The sequence below is a fragment of the Carettochelys insculpta genome, chromosome 5, assembly GCF_033958435.1.
Source record: "Carettochelys insculpta isolate YL-2023 chromosome 5, ASM3395843v1, whole genome shotgun sequence".
In the NCBI taxonomy this organism is placed as follows: Eukaryota; Metazoa; Chordata; order Testudines; family Carettochelyidae; genus Carettochelys; species Carettochelys insculpta.
This window is the reverse complement of record NC_134141.1, coordinates 77,446,007-77,461,852: the sequence shown is the minus strand read 5'-3', so window position 1 is coordinate 77,461,852 and position 15,846 is coordinate 77,446,007. Positions and strand designations below refer to the sequence as shown.

The window sequence follows — 15,846 nt, the reverse complement described above, 5'->3', positions numbered from 1 at the left end:
AGAATCCTCATGAGAACAAAGCCATTTGTAGTTTTTAGCATACCAGCTCCAACAGGTGGTCTTAAGTGCCTTTGAGGTTTCAGTATATTTGGATATAGGTTCTCACATCCACACAAACTTACCTCCACAGTCAAGGTATTCTTATGAAATGACCAAATCTACTAACGTTATTGGAGTTAATTATGCACATGATCAAGAATTATTGTAACTGACTGTCCAAAGGGACTGCCTCTTTCCCTTAACTCAAACATTCTTTTCATACCAGTTTAATGCTTTATTTCTCAAAATGGGAAAAAAAAAATCCTATCAAGTTGCACTGCTCCATGGTGTGCTCTTGTGCATTAGAAGTAACTATGTGATTGATAGACTCCAATTTTAAAATTTCTTTTTTGCTCTGAATATCTTTCTGGATTACCTGTGTGAAATACAGTAAAGTAAAGCAAAGCAAAGGCTTCCATAATACATTCACATAAGATGGCCAGCAAACAGGTCCTACCCGTGTACATCATTATTCAGCACAGAACATAACAGTCTTGATCTAATTTGCAGACAGGTTCATCTAGCTATTTTATAAAGGTCCCACAGTTGGTTTGAATGACTTCTGAAATTGTATATGTGCAATGATACATATTTGTTTTTATCTGTTTCTAATATTTCCAAAATAATATATTTTATTTATTTTAAAACAAATGCATTGTGGGCAACCTTTATACATCACAAATAGGATATATATACACACCAATAAAAACAATCCTTTTTTGCCAGGTGCTTTTAAAGTTTTTATTTTTAAATAGATTGAAAAAAGTCATGGGTTAAGGACTTTCAAATTCCACTTTTACCAGCTTCAAGTAATATGTACAGTCCGTCTTTGATATAAGTTGTTTCACACTGACATCGAATCTTTGAAGAACACAACGTAAAAATTCTTCGTGCTTAAGGCGTAACATCATTTACACAATGGAAAATTAGTGTACACTCCCAGCATCCTCTGTGATTCTCCCCTGTCTCACACTGCGCATCGTATAAAATGGTTTAAAAATGTACTTGGCTAGAATCATTTCTTTAAATGTTGCTTAAAATGCTTTAAATGCATGCACAGTAATGACAAGTAAAAATTCTATGCATAGGATAAAAGTGTACTTTGGATTCGGATGATTTCTTTAAATGTTGCTTAAAATGCGTGGTATGGTGAGTTGTACATTAAGGTTTAAATGGTCACATAACCAAAGTTTACACCCTTACAGTCTCTGTCCCCCCCATATTTATACTATTTCTTACGGAGCAAAACTCATTATACACCATTTTGCTTTAAGTTGCAACTTTGCAGTCCCTATCGCCAATGTATATAGAGGGCCCCCCTTATATGAACTACAGCTTGTTCTATATAACTCATTCTCCACTTATGTTGTTGTATTTGAGCTATGCTTTTTCCCAACTGCAATCTTGGTAAAAATCTGTAACGTAGAAAGGCTTTCAGCAATCAGATGGTGACTTTCAATCTTGGGCATCATATCATGCCAGACATTTTTCCATGATTTATGATGGGTAAGATGTTATTACTTGCAACCATTTTTTATCTTAAGATTTCTCTCTGCACTACACAAAGTTTGTGACTTTAATGTCAGGCTGTCAAAAAGATTGCAGTTTACTTCTCACCATTTCACAATACCAACACTAGCGACACCACATTCAGTGGTTTAACTTGACTGATCACATTCCAATACGTTGAAAAAACCCTGATTTCAATGAAGAAGCCATGATGACCTTGACAATGACTTGAGAGGTGTCCCCCCTTGTGTTATGCATCTTTGCCATTTCAAAGACACCATCAGTGGAAATGAACATATGCACAACAAAAGGGGAAGAGTAAGACCCTAACCCATATTAATTGGTAACTGAAGGTGCTAACGTAAGCAAACAGCAAAATACAAGTAAAAATTATTTCTTCTCAATTGTTTCTCACTTGAGATGGCTGTGTCTACACACGCCCCTCCCCTTCAGAAGGGGCATGTAAATGACACGGATCTGAACTGTTTGATGAGGCACATATGAATAGTCAGTGCCTCATTAGCATAACAGCCAGTTGCACTTCAAAAGTGCTGCTTTCTAAGCGTAAACTGGCCACGTAGGTGTGGGTGCTTCAAAATAAACACCAGACTTTGAAATTCCCTTATTCTCAATTTGTTTTAACCAGTTCCAAGCCATGTCATTTACATGCCCTTTCCAAAGGGAGGGGCATGTGTAGACATGGCCATATTGTTTTTCTAACTCTCCAGGCACCAAAGTATTTTTCTACTAAATCAACAAAATTTGCAAATATCTCTTTACAGGTAAAAACTACACTCTAGTCAGCATGTAGGAATTTTAAGGACCAATATGGGATGCGGGGTGGTACATTTCTCAAAAAAGATGTTTCCCCTAAAGCCTCTTAGGGCAGACAATACCTGCATTCTAATACAAGAAGAAACTAAGAAAAATAAAAAGCATTTGGAGTTTCATTTATGGATAAAGCAGCAACACAGGACATAAGGTCTATGTTTTTCCTATAAGTCTAATGCAGATGCTAGCACAGCCATTACTTAGCACTTCACTGTAACCTTTGTGATATTTTTGCAGTATAATTGTAGTCAACCATTCAATAGTTGAGAGACAAGTTATGACTTTATATTGCATTCATAAACATATTAAACCTCGATAAACTACAGGTATGCCATACGTGCAAATAAATAATAAAATGCTCAAAATTCAGACGCAGTGTCAATTTCTGAAGAGTCAGAAAATTTGACAAGTAAAATTCTATACAAACAGAAACCTTATAGGGAGAACATATACTATAATTAACCTTTCTTCTGAAAACTACAAATGGATTCAGAATTGATCAACAAAAAACATAACTTCAAAACTAATTTATATCTGAGCTGTCTCACTCTCCTCCCCTCTCTTTTTCCCCCAACCCCTTTTAAAAAATAATTATCACTCTGTACTCCAAGTGACAGCAGGATTTTTCAGGAAGTTAAACATCATGCCTACAAAGCTTTTCACGTTCAGATCACTGGTAAAAACCCAGACCAGATCTACAGCGACAGAAAGTCAATCTTTTACAGCTATTGGCTACGTCTACACGTGAACCCTACATCGAAGTAGCCTATTTCGATGTGGTGACATCAAAATAGGCTATTTTGATGAATAACGTCTACACGTCCTCCAGGGTTGGCAACGTCGATGTTCAACATCGACGTTGCGCAGCACCACATCGAAATAGGCGCTGTGAGGGAACGTCTACACGCCACAGTAGCACACATCGAAATAAGGGTGACAGGCACAGCTGCAGACAGGGTCACAGGGCGGACTCAACAGCAAGTCGCTCCCTTAAAGGGCCCCTCCCAGACACACTTTCACTAAACAGCACAAGATACACAGAGCCGACAACTAGTTGCAGACCCTGTGCATGCAGCATGGATTCCCAGCTGCAGCAGCAGCAGCCAGAAGCCCTGACCTACGGGCTGCTGCACACACAGTGACCATAGAGCCCCGCAAGGGCTGGTGAGAGAGCATCTCTCAACGCCCCAGCTGATGGCCGCCATGGAGGACCCCGCTATTTCGATGTTGCGGGACGCGGATCGTCTACATGTTCCCTACTTCGACGTTGAACGTCAAAGTAGGGCGCTATTCCCATCCCCTCATGGGGTTAGCGACTTCGACATCTCGCCGCCTAATGTCGATTTCAACTTCGAAATAGCGCCCAACACGTGTATCCGTGACGGGCGCTACTTCGAAGTTGGCGCCACTACTTCGAAGTAGCGTGCACGTGTAGACACGGCCATTCAGAGACATAAATGAAATGAGTCTGGATCAGGTAACCAGCAAACAGAAGCCAAATCATAAAACAGCCACCACAAATGACTGGTAACAGAAACCAAAAATTATATTGGAATGGAAACCAAACTATTCTTTTAACCATAGAAATAGCTCTTTCAAATATTAGATTTAAAGCACTGTGGCAGGCAGCCTGGATAAGCTTATAGTCCCACTACTAGTGTAGTGCCTGTTCTCTAGACCAATCAATTTTCAGATATTTGGAATATTTCTTACAAATTATACACCACTTTTTACCTTACTAAATTTGTATTGCTTCCTATTCCCGATTTAAAAAGCCAATATTCTAAAACTACAAGTCACTGGTCATTTTGACCCATTTACAAGCAAAAAGGATTTTTTTTCCTAGGTACAAGATATAGAACACTTTTCATTAACAGTCCCCCTAATGAAATTTTCCTGGAAAAATGTGTATGAGCTATCACCTATGTTAAATTGCAGAGCAGACACTCCACTGGAATTTTTACCATACCTTACCTACGTCTAACACAGAAATTAAAATAAAAAGCTGCCACTGCACTATTTACACAAGTGCTCTTAACAATGAAGGTGAATTCACGTGGGCAACAGTGGCAAGTTTTACTAAAAACAGTACTAGCACAGAGAAGACATTTCAAGGTTTATGATGCAGCCTCCTATTCTATTCTTAAAATGCTGAAGGACTTTAAGGTTAAAAATAATGAAAAGGGAAGGCAGAATAAAGTATATTCCAGAGATCTTGACTTTCATATATTCTTACTACAGTAAAAGGAACCTAATTTAGATATCTAAAAACAAAGTAAACAACATTAAAAAGGAATAATTCAGATAAAGTTGCAAAGCACCTATGTCACTTATCTCAGACAGAGAATTATGCTGTTTACAAATGAAATTACATGAAATATTATCAATAAATACTTAACACAGCAGTTCTATGGCCTTACTTTATAGAATGTGGTTAGATCAAACAAGTATTAGATAATAATCAAATCCAAGTGTACAAAGTAACAATCATGAAGGTTAGTAGTTGTACAACAAGGAACCGTTTCAAAATCTCTACCTTGACTTTATCCAAGGTCATTTTCAGACACACAAGAACAGTGTGGATGTTTTTTTCCCATTTGATCTCAAACATAGATGTTCTGCTTTAATACCCAAACACCAGATGCTGCAAACACTATGCCTAATGTTAAACATAAGCAATTCCACTGAAATCAATGGACTATTTGCATGCATACATTATTGTTTGCAAGACCAGGCCCTTGACTGAGAATCACTGTGGACTCCCACAGAATGCCAAACAAGACGACAACTAGGGTGGACTGATTTAAATCAGGTTACCAAAAAAAACTAAGACAGTGCTTAGAATGCACTTAATTTTGGAAAACAAAAAAGCAGTCATGTAGTCCTTTAAAGACTAAATTTTTATTTGGTGATGAGTAAGCTCCATTGACTTCCTAGCACTTCTGTTTTTTGAAAAAACAAGCATGGTATGTGGTTCCTTTGGGAAACCTGAGTTATGCTGCAGTAAAATAGTGACTAGATTTACAACCTCACCATTATGGTCTGTGGCCACGATGTTCCAAAATAAGGGGCATGTACTACCTAATACCAAATAAGAAAACAAAACTCGGTGGCAACTCCAGATTTCTCTTACTGCAGCTTTCTGTACTGATACATGGGTAATAAATTCTAATCCTAGTTAACTAATTAAACAAGCCCTAAGGATCAGCTAAGCTAAAACCCTTCCCCGCCGCCCTCCAACATCCAACAGAGCAAACAGCTGCAGAATTTACTTGTCAAATCACACTTTACTAAAAGGCAGGGGGTCTTAAAGAATGATGTATTGCAAAGTGAAGCAGTTGAAGTTACTAACCAGTTGATCCACTCAGCCATTTTCACACCTTTATCCACATCATTTTCTCCCAATAAGCAGTTTTCCTTATGATGCTTCATTTCTGCAACTAGGCCCTGCATCTCCTTGCACTGCTTACACGTGACACGTTTTTCATTTTTACCCCAGAAAACAATTTCTTTAAAATATTCCCAGATAGGAGATCTCTCATGCCCAGAAACCATGGCAGTTTTTCTGTGGCAAAAGTAAGGAGGAATATAGGAAAGCTGTGTGTGCACTAAATAATATCTTCTCTTTTTCTTTCTAGTCCACTCCACTGATCCTTTTTATGCTGCCTCCATCTTTCCTTATATATTGTCTTTATCTTTAAAAAAAAGTCTGAATTAAATTCTCTACTGCGCTTGGCCAAGATCCACTACTACATAAATACAGAATAAAACAATCCTATCCATCTTGTGTCTTTTTTTGCACGTTATTTTTTAGTCTGCTGAGAAAAAAGAAACAATGTTGAGAACTCTGAAGAAGCAAGAACTAGTAGTTAGGCTGGATAGATATGAGCCATTAATTCATTTGCATGAGACTGAGTGTATTTGTATCGTGTTTGTGATGAGATTTAATTGTATCTGTACTTCTTAAATGAGAAATTTAGTGTTACTTGGGATTTTAAAGAGACAATATTTAAAAAAAAATCTTTTAAAAAATAATTCATTTTTATCCACCCTGGAGACAGCTATATTCCTGAAGAAGTGGCCAGTGGGAACCCTAGCAAACTTACAATATCATCCACAGAAATACAGGGAGTTTCTTGATGAAATTGTAAGTTCACAATTCTGAGAAATAAGATTCAGCAGCAAATACACAAATGTCATCTTTGAAGTTTGGATCAATACATTTACCTTAACTATACTTGCAAACCTGGAGGAAAAAAAGAAGCTGTCAAGTGAGTAGTAAATAAGAAAAGTATTTATGCTCCACTTTGTCAGCCAGCAAGGCTCTTTGCAGACTGTAGCACAGTACCTTGTATCTTTCCAACCCCAACAAGCCAATAATATTTATGGAGGCCAAAAGTTAGATGTGATGGGGAAGGGTGGAAGAGTTTCTGAAATGCCATCTGATCAGGCATTTTCAGATTTATAAATACTTCCCTTTAGTTCAACGTGGGAAGGAAACAGTGGCAGTATTTGGTCAAATGTAATACAACTCAGAAGCATAACCTTTTATTTTGGATAGGATTTACTAGCATTTAACATTTATATTACAGTAGCTCCTAGAGACCAGCCAAGCTGGAACTCTAGTGTGCAAGGTGTTCTACAAACAGAAAATGGCAGAAAACCTTTGCAAAAACATAAAGGAAAATACATTCAGCAGAAGAGGTAAAAATAAGAACTGATCTAAACAAGGAACTTAAGTTGGCGTAGCCTCTTCTCTCAGGGCTGTGAATTCTTCTGTTGACCTAGCCACTGACTCTGAGGCTGTGTCTTCAGTACGAGATAAATTCAACATTTACTAAATTCAAATTGTTAAACTCATTCTTACGAACTCGAACTTAAATGTCTACAAACCTTCTCCCGCTGGGTTTTATCAGTTAGATTTTGAGCATCCTCACCTTCCCACATGCTCCCCACAAAAATCAACTTATTGCTGCCACACATGAGTAGCTTAAAATCGAGTACTGCAGAAGTGTATTGTGGGAACCTATCCCATAGTTCTCTGAGCCTCATAGCATTCTGGCTATTTTCGCTGGTGCAGGATGGGGGGAAAAAAAAGAAAACCCACAAGTACATGTCGTTATCCGATGACATCTTCACACATTTCATTCCCCTCTTTCCCCTGCCATGTTAAACAAATGTCCCTTTTTCCAGACGGAGTCTGGCTTGCCTTTATAAGAGATGTGGTCTTTATAACTGAGGGGAGGGAAAGGAAGCGAGGAGTAGTAAAGCACTTAGGAATGGCTAGAAAAAAAGATTTTGGGTTTCACAACTGACAGGTTTTTGAAAACAGGATGCAGAAAGCCCTGGATCTTTGCAGGCTTGGATCTGGATTTAGACCTCCTGACAAAGACGACCCTCAAAACAAGAATTTGTTTAAGTAGACACAGGTGCTACACTGAAACTGCAATGAATAATTGAAACAGTTATGACTCTGGATAGCTAAAAGACCCCAGACTCTAGCCAGCCCCGAAAAACATGTCCGCCAAGAAAGACTTCCCCGGGAGGCTAAAAAGAACCCCAGACTGCAGCCAGGTTTGGACCTGCCAAAAAGACCGTTAGAACAAGAGTAGTCCTTGCTGCAAGACTTACTTTGAGAACTGTGGTAATTGTATAGCTACTACATTGCCTTCACTCAAACAGTTACAGCTGAGGGTGGCTAAAAGATCCCCAGCTACAGCCAGCCCTGAAACTCATGACTGCCAAGGGAGACTTCCCCTGGGTGGCTAAGAGACCCCTGACTATAGCCAGCCCCTTGGCCTTTGGCTAAAGCCCATCAAAAATTTCCTCTGAGAAGACAGACATGCTAGTGACAAAGTATTTTCCGCTGTTGCCCAAAAATTGTGATTAACCAGGAAGACTTGCCTGCCAGCTACAGAACCCTCACCATGCGCAAGCTGCCTGGCCACCTTGAGCAGCATGTCCTTTTATTGGTTTGGGGTCAAGCCACATAGTGCAGCTGGGCACGGGAAAGTTTCAGACTGCGTGGTGCCTCCGAGGGGAGGGAAGAGAGGGCATGTGGGGGTCAGGACAAAAATATAAGCAACTGAAAAGAAGTTTCTCATCCAAGCACAACCCCCCACCCACAGCCTAGCTGCCACATGGTGTGGGTGGGCAGCGTCTGGTGCCAGGCAGCACGGGGGGCGGGGGGGAAGGCAGCTCACAGGGATATACACAGAACCACAGACCCCACAACCATGCTACTAGCAAACAAAGATTTTTCAGCCTCTCATGACCCTACAGCCATGGGCTTTCAGGTGCTGTACTGAAACAGTCTTCCTGTTGCCTAATTCCTCTGCATCTGAGAGTAGTGCAGATGGAAGAGGCCAGAGTAGAGACCTGTGGGGCATTGTGGAGCACATATGGGACATGTCTGGAGGGCTAATGAATTTGATTCAAAGACGTGGTGCTCCCTCACTACCCTTCATTCAGAATTTTAAATTAGAACTGAATGTTACACCCATCAGGTCACGATATTATGATATTGATATTAAGTTGATTTTAGCGCTCCATAAATTGGCCTAATGGACCTTACAGTGAAGACAGCCACTAGGAAAAAAAACGGGCAAAATGACTTAAAATTGATATTACCTCATAGTGTAGACACAGCCTTAGAGAAGTGGATTCTCCAGACTGATATGAGAACCCTACGACCAGCACAGATTGTACATTTTATACTGCTTTTCTTTAAGACACCCTAAGACAGTCAATTCTTGTCTGTGCAATTTTTGGCTAATCTGAGACAGTCATCACAACTAGCCAAGAGCCTACACCGAAAACCCACAGACTGCTATGCTTACCTACATGCCTCCAGCTCCCATCCAGGGCACACCGCATGATCCATTGTATACAGCCAATCACTAAGGTACAACTGTTTGTCCTCCAATCCCTCAGACAGACACACACCTACAAGACCTTTACCAAGCCATCCTAAACCTACAATGTCCACCTAAGAAACTGAAGAAGCTGACTGACGGAGACAGACGTGTACCCAGAAGCCACCTGCTACAAGACAGGCCCAAAACAGATAAAAACAGGACACCACCAGCCATCACATACAGCCTCCTACATCTAAAACCTCTCCAGTGCCTCATCAGTGATCTGCAATCCATCCTGGACAAAGATCCCTCACTCTCACAGACCTTCGGAGGCAGGCTAGTCCTCACCTACAGACAGCCTGCCAACCTGAAACAAATACTTACCAGCAACTATAGAGCACACAACAGTAACTAACTCAGAAACCAATCTCTGCAACATATCTCAGTGCCACCTCTGCCCAGATATCCACATCAGTGACACCATCACAGGGCCCAACCACATCAACCACACCATCAGGGGTTCATTCACCTTCACACCTACTAATGTAATATATGCTATCATGTTCCAACACCACCCCTCTGCTGTATACATTGGCCAAACTAGACAGTCTCTATGTAAAAGAATAAATAGACAGAAATCAGGTATCTGGAATGGTAACATACAAAAAATTGTAGAACACTTCAATTTCCCTGGACAGTCAGTAACAGATTTAAAAGTAGCCATCCTGTAACAAAAATACTTTAAAACAGGCATGTCCAACCCGCGGGCCACACGCAGCCCTGGACAGCTAGTAATGAGGCCCCACAAGATTGTAAACTTTTAACATTATTATGTGATTTATATACATTAACTATATTATATATTTTATATGCGGCCCAAGACAATTCCTCTTCACTCAATGCGGCCCAGGCAAGTGAAAAGGTTGGACACCCATGCTTTAAAAACAAAGACAAACTGTAAACTACTATTCAATTGCAAATCAAAGACTGGGAATGGCTGGCCAACTTCAAACACAGTTTCTGCTCTCTTGGTGTTCACACCTCCACATTAGCTGCTCGTAGTGGACCACATCCTTCCCTGAATGAATTGACCTCATAATCTCTGGTCTCCCTCTTAACTGGGATTCCCTCCTTTTCATGAGCCTGCATAATGAGACCCTCCTCTGGAATCTCCACTACATTGCATATGACAAAGTGGGCCCTTACCCATGAAAACTTATGCTCCAAAATATCTGTTAGTCTATGAAGGTGCTACAAGATTTCTCATTGTTTCTGTAAACAAGCCAACACGCCTACCCCTCTGATAACTGTTATGAAGCTGTACTTTTCTGTATGTACAGTATAACATTCTTATGTACATTTGTATGCTGAAGCTTGCATCTTGGAAAAGTTCAAAGGGTCTTTCCTTAGAATAAAGTATAAGCCAAATATTACTCTGTGAACACCCCTGTAGAAAGGGCAAAGACGACAAAGAAAGTGCTGAGAGAAAATACAGTGCCCTAGAACACTTTCACATACATTAAATTTCTTGAAACATCTGCAAAGTTATATGATTTCTATCTGACAAGTAGGTTTAGTAAGATTGTCTTTAAAGGGGCCATTTAAATTCTCTTGCATTAAGATAAAGAATCTGCAAGCATAAGTAGGTTCAGCAAGAGATGTGCAAGCTCAAAATTTTAATAAACAACACTAATGAACTGATAAGTCAATGGCTAAGCACCTGGAACCAGAATCTGGTAAGGCTTTAGAAAACAATCTCTTTCATGAATTCTCTTCATTTCAGTGTATTCAACTAGTTCAGTTCAATGATGAGTTCATTCAAATTTAAGAAACCAACTGGGTGTTGAAAAAGTAGGAAAGCTCGTTTTCTTCTTCCAATCTATGATAAGATGTAGGTGTGAGAAGATTAAATCTACTGTTTTCAAAGCAGAGCCGGTCCTAACTGATCAGTGGCCCTGAGCAAATGGGAGCTGCCGGGCAGTGAGTGGGGACTGACAGGCAGGGGGAAGTTAGTGGGCGCGCCCTCCTGCCAAGCCCTGCTGAACCCCCCAGCCACCCACAGTGCAGCCCGGCTGCCAGGCCACTCAGCTGTGGCCCTGCTCCTCCCTGCCCCCACGTGGCAAGTGCCCACTGGCTCCGGTCCTACACAGGCCAGTCCACTTCGGTGGCCCCTTGAAATTGGCAGCCCCAGGTCACCTGTAAAACCTGCTCTGTTCCAAAGCTCTGAAGAACATGGTGACAAATTATCAGTTCAATTCACTAACTGCAGCTAATGCTTCCTTCCCTTTCGTAAATCAGTTTTTTTTAAAGGAAAAATACATTTTGATAAATTCTGATGAACTTCTTTTCTTATGCGTCCAGAACATTTAAGGTACTTTTATTTAACTAGTAAAGCAATTTTAATTTAATGTTTTAGTGCATTTTTAATTGGATTCATTTTCATTCTGGATAAAACATGGCAAATCACAAGTTAAGAATTAATCATCCAATAAATAAGAATTGCATCATTCATCATTTTCTAACATTATAAAAACATCAAAAAAAAATCTAAATAAACTCAATTAAGCTTTTAAATTGCTTAAGTAAATGTATGTATAGTACATGCACCTGGTTAGCAAAAAAAAGGCTGCAGGTTTAGTGTGAAAGCTACACCAAGCTGCAAATCCAAGTATTTTAAATGGTTACCAGCCAACGAAAATTAAATGTCAAAAGTGGCATTTCCTGTTTCAAAGTCACTGATAACTTGGAAGAGAATTATCTTGAATGCCTATGGATCAATGTCCTAATAGATAAAGCACAAGGTGAGATGTTAGATGTGAGATGGAGATGTTGAGCAGCCATTGTGATGCTGTCACCAGAACACCAAAAGCAATCCTGGGATACATGAATCAAGGAAGTAACAGAGAGGTAGTGTGTTAGTCTGTAGCTTCAGAAACAACAAGAAGTCTTGTGGCACCTTATAGACTAACATATCTTTTGGAGCATAAGCTTTCATGGGCAAAGACTCACTTCATCAGATGCATGACTGAGGGGTGGTTTCAGAGGGATATTGAAAGAGTGGGGTCTCAGTAAGAGGGAGGGCCAGAGCTGACAAAGGTCTATTCAGCAAGGTGGAAATGGCCCAGTATCAAGAGTACTTATCAAAAGAGGAAAAAAAAGTCAGATCAGATAGGGGGATGTGAGCCTTTGTCAGAGCCTAATGGGGAGACATTAGCACCCAGAGCGGAGAAACTGCCTTTGTAAGCTACGAGCCACTCCCAGTCTCTGTTTAATCCATGGTTAATGGAGTCAAATTTACAAATAAACTGCAGCTCAGAGATTTCTCTCTCCATTTGATTTTTGAATTTTTTTTTGTTTCAGAACTGTCACCCTTAAATCTGCCACCGAGTGTCCAGGAAGATTGAAGTGTTCCCCCACAGGCTTCTGTACACTACCATTCAGACATCTACTAGACATTCATTTTAAGCATACTGTATTCTGCTGTATTCTGGAGAGGCTTGGATGACCTATAATAGGCATAAGAAAAGGCTAGATACCTTCCACATACTCTGTCTTGGCTGTATTCTAAATCTCATGTGGAAAACCAAAGTTTGACACTGAAGTACTAAAGGAAACTAAATCTCAAAACACAAATGTCTCCATTGGCTTGATCATCTGTGCTCAATGGATGTGATGGATGCATTCTCAAAGTCACCCACATCCAGAATACACACCACTGCCAAGCCTCACACCCTGCATCAAGAACCCTTGACACCAAGGTCTCCTCCCTACTGAGCACCAAGAAGTTGCACCCTGCCCCCCGCCACACTGAGCCCTAACCACCTTCACATGGACTTCCCTAAAGAGTCCCATTGCCCCTGTACATCCAGATTCTCCCCACTCTCCCCGTCGACCCCCGCAACTCAGACTCCCCAACAAACTGTACGCACCCAGATTGTGCCATATAAAACTTGCACTTCAGGGAATTCTGCATCAAAAAGTTACAAATTTTAAAATTCTGCAAAGTCCTGCACATATTAAGTGAAAAGATAAAACACACTAACAATATAATCACACAGTTTTCAATTACTTTGGTAATTTATTTCAAAATACTTGTCAACAAATTAAAAACAGTGTGATGACATTGGTATACTGTTTGCAGAATTTTAGAATATCATGCAAAAAATTATTAATTTTTGACAGGAGTAGAAGATGCAGATAAGCAACAAGCTATAAAAGGACAGCTATGCTGCACCCGTGAGTCAAATAGCCCAAAAATAGGTAGATGACAGTGAAGGAAGTACATAGATGAGAAATGTAGCAGTTATCAAGCACGAGTCACACACCAGCTTCTTCTGATACCTAGTTTTACATCTGCATTGTCTGTAGCATGCAATCACTTCACAACTGAACTTAAGTGCTTGCTAGGATTACACCATTGTCTTTTAAGATGCACAACTGTCATTCTATGATACAGGTAAATCAATATAAAGCATACACTACATCCTCCCATGTGGGGTTGATCATGCCTATATATACCAATGTAAAAGTATAGAACCTTGAGGTTACTAGGATTTTACAGCAACATAGCCAGCATTCATTATCTCATTGTAAACACACACTTTCAGGAAAGAAGCCACGGCCATAACCTAACATTAGCAGGGCCTGTTGTCAAAAATCTAGTGAAAAATCAACTCAAGTTACTTAATTTTTGTGAAAGTTTGTGTGGTCACATCCCCCACATTTGAACCAAGTTATCAAGTCCATGAAATGTACCCTTAAGGGGTTCTATAAAATGGAAAACTCTATGTTTTGAGGTAGAGAGATTAAGTTTACCTTAAAACACTAGTGATGTTGTTATGAGAGCCTAAATTATAACAACTAAACTGCAATACATTACAACAGTGATAACCAACCAGAGACGACTATGCATGAGCTATTTGTCCCTCTCTTAGATGCAGATCTCTTTTTTGGACTACAAAAACTTTTCAAGCCATGAAATTTTTGGGCTGCTACTATATTGTTGAGTATGCATAAGATCAGTTATGAAATATTACCTTTCAGCAGTATCAGGATCTCAGATACCAACCTTGACTCAAATATCTTAAAATTTCAGTGCAAATATTCCATAATTATTTCTGAAATCTCATTTTTAGGAAATTAAATAGCTGGATTAGTTCTAAGCTATTTCCTGTGACTCATAGAATGAAAATGGTAATCGTAAAGAAAACTGCTTTTCTGCATGTCATTTACCAAAACATTCTACAGCATGGGTTCTCAACTCTTTTCTTTCTGAGGAACTCCCAACATGCAATAAAGACTCCACAGGCCACTTATGCCACAACAACTATTCTTCCACATATAAAAAGCAGGGCCTGCATCAGCAGGTAGAAAGCACTGCACAGGGCTCCATCCCAGAGGGACCATGTGAGTTTAAGTTGCTCAGGCTTTGGCTTCAGCCCTGGGTAGCAGGGCTCAGAACAGCATGGCTCAAGTTTTCTGCAGTGGACCTCAATAAGCCCCACATCAGACCCACTCGGCACTGCAGAAACTAGATCATTTTTGAATTAATTTAGTTTGTTTCCAAGCCCCCAAGCCTATCCATTCTTCTCCTTAGTCACACTTGCTTCTACTTTCAAGCCTAACAAACATGACCTAATGCATTATTTTAAAGATGAATACATTTGAGCATCCATTACTTAATTACGGTGGGTGAATGAAGAGAAGCCAGCAAAAACCTATGACAGCCCCCAGTAATGCATTACCCCGTGTACGGTAAATCCTGGCCACTATGAGTTAACCTGATGCCTCTTCGCACCACGCCTCCAGTGAGTGTTGCAGACAGGCACTGATGACGAAATCCCTTACGGAGGAACTCACCCGCACCCCAAAACCGCAACAGGAAATGCACAGCTGTAAAGAAGAAAATCACTTCTACCTTGGCTCCAGGGCGGACTACAAAACTGCCGCGCATTTCCTCCCCGCGCCCGGGAACCCCCAAGCCCAGAGGGGGACACAGACCAAGGAACCTCTCGCTCCCGCCTTTCCCACCGGGGGGCTGAAGGACACGTACGGTCACAGGCTGCATAAGCCCCGAGCGCATATCTAAGGGGGGAGGGACGCCCCCCCCCGAGAGTCCCCCTCCCCCCAACGCACTGACTAAGGCCTCACAGAAGTCAATAACCAACGCCACCTCCGGCCGGCCATTCGCCCGGTACCGCTCCCCCGGGGCAGCTCCCGTCTTGCCTGCACTCCCCACGGGGCCCGGCCACCCAGTGCCCTCCCCGTCGCTCACCATGTTGCCGTCGCCTCCCGCTGCCGCTCCAGCCACCCGGCGTCTCCCCTCTCCCAGCACATAAATCCGCGCGCGCCCCGCAGAGGCCACCGCCAAAGGCTCAGAGGGGTCTCGGCGAACCGGCTTCTGCCCGGCTCACACCTCGCAAAGGTCACGCCAGGACCCCACTGCCCAAGGACCCTTACAGCAACTACGCCATTTGCCTGAACAAACAGGAGCCCGCTCTCCGCCCTGCACCAGCTCCACTGACTCTCTCGCCTCGCCAGGGCAGTTGGCACTCCGTACACAGCAGAAAAAGGGCCAGCCGCAGAAGCAGCAGCCACTCTACCAGCCCCT

At 41.3% G+C, this 15,846-nt stretch overlaps 1 protein-coding gene across 8 annotated transcripts in view; it reads right to left on the bottom strand.

Annotated features, from left to right (window-relative positions):
• TMEM161B (transmembrane protein 161B) overlaps positions 1 to 15,639 on the bottom strand; it is a 73,551-nt gene extending 57,912 nt beyond the window's left edge. For 6 of the 8 annotated variants that reach the window (XR_012645751.1, XM_074995356.1, XM_074995357.1 and 3 more), the window contains exon 1: positions 15,511 to 15,639. Coding sequence is in view for 5 of the 8 variants with exons in the window: in XM_074995356.1 (XP_074851457.1) it covers positions 15,511 to 15,513 (3 nt within the window). In the remaining 3 variants the exon portion in view is untranslated. Of the gene's footprint in view, positions 1 to 15,386; positions 15,420 to 15,510 lie in introns of those variants that run through there. The other 2 variants (XM_074995361.1, XM_074995362.1) reach the window with 2 other exon arrangements.
• Between the last annotated feature and the right edge of the window lie 207 nt (positions 15,640 to 15,846).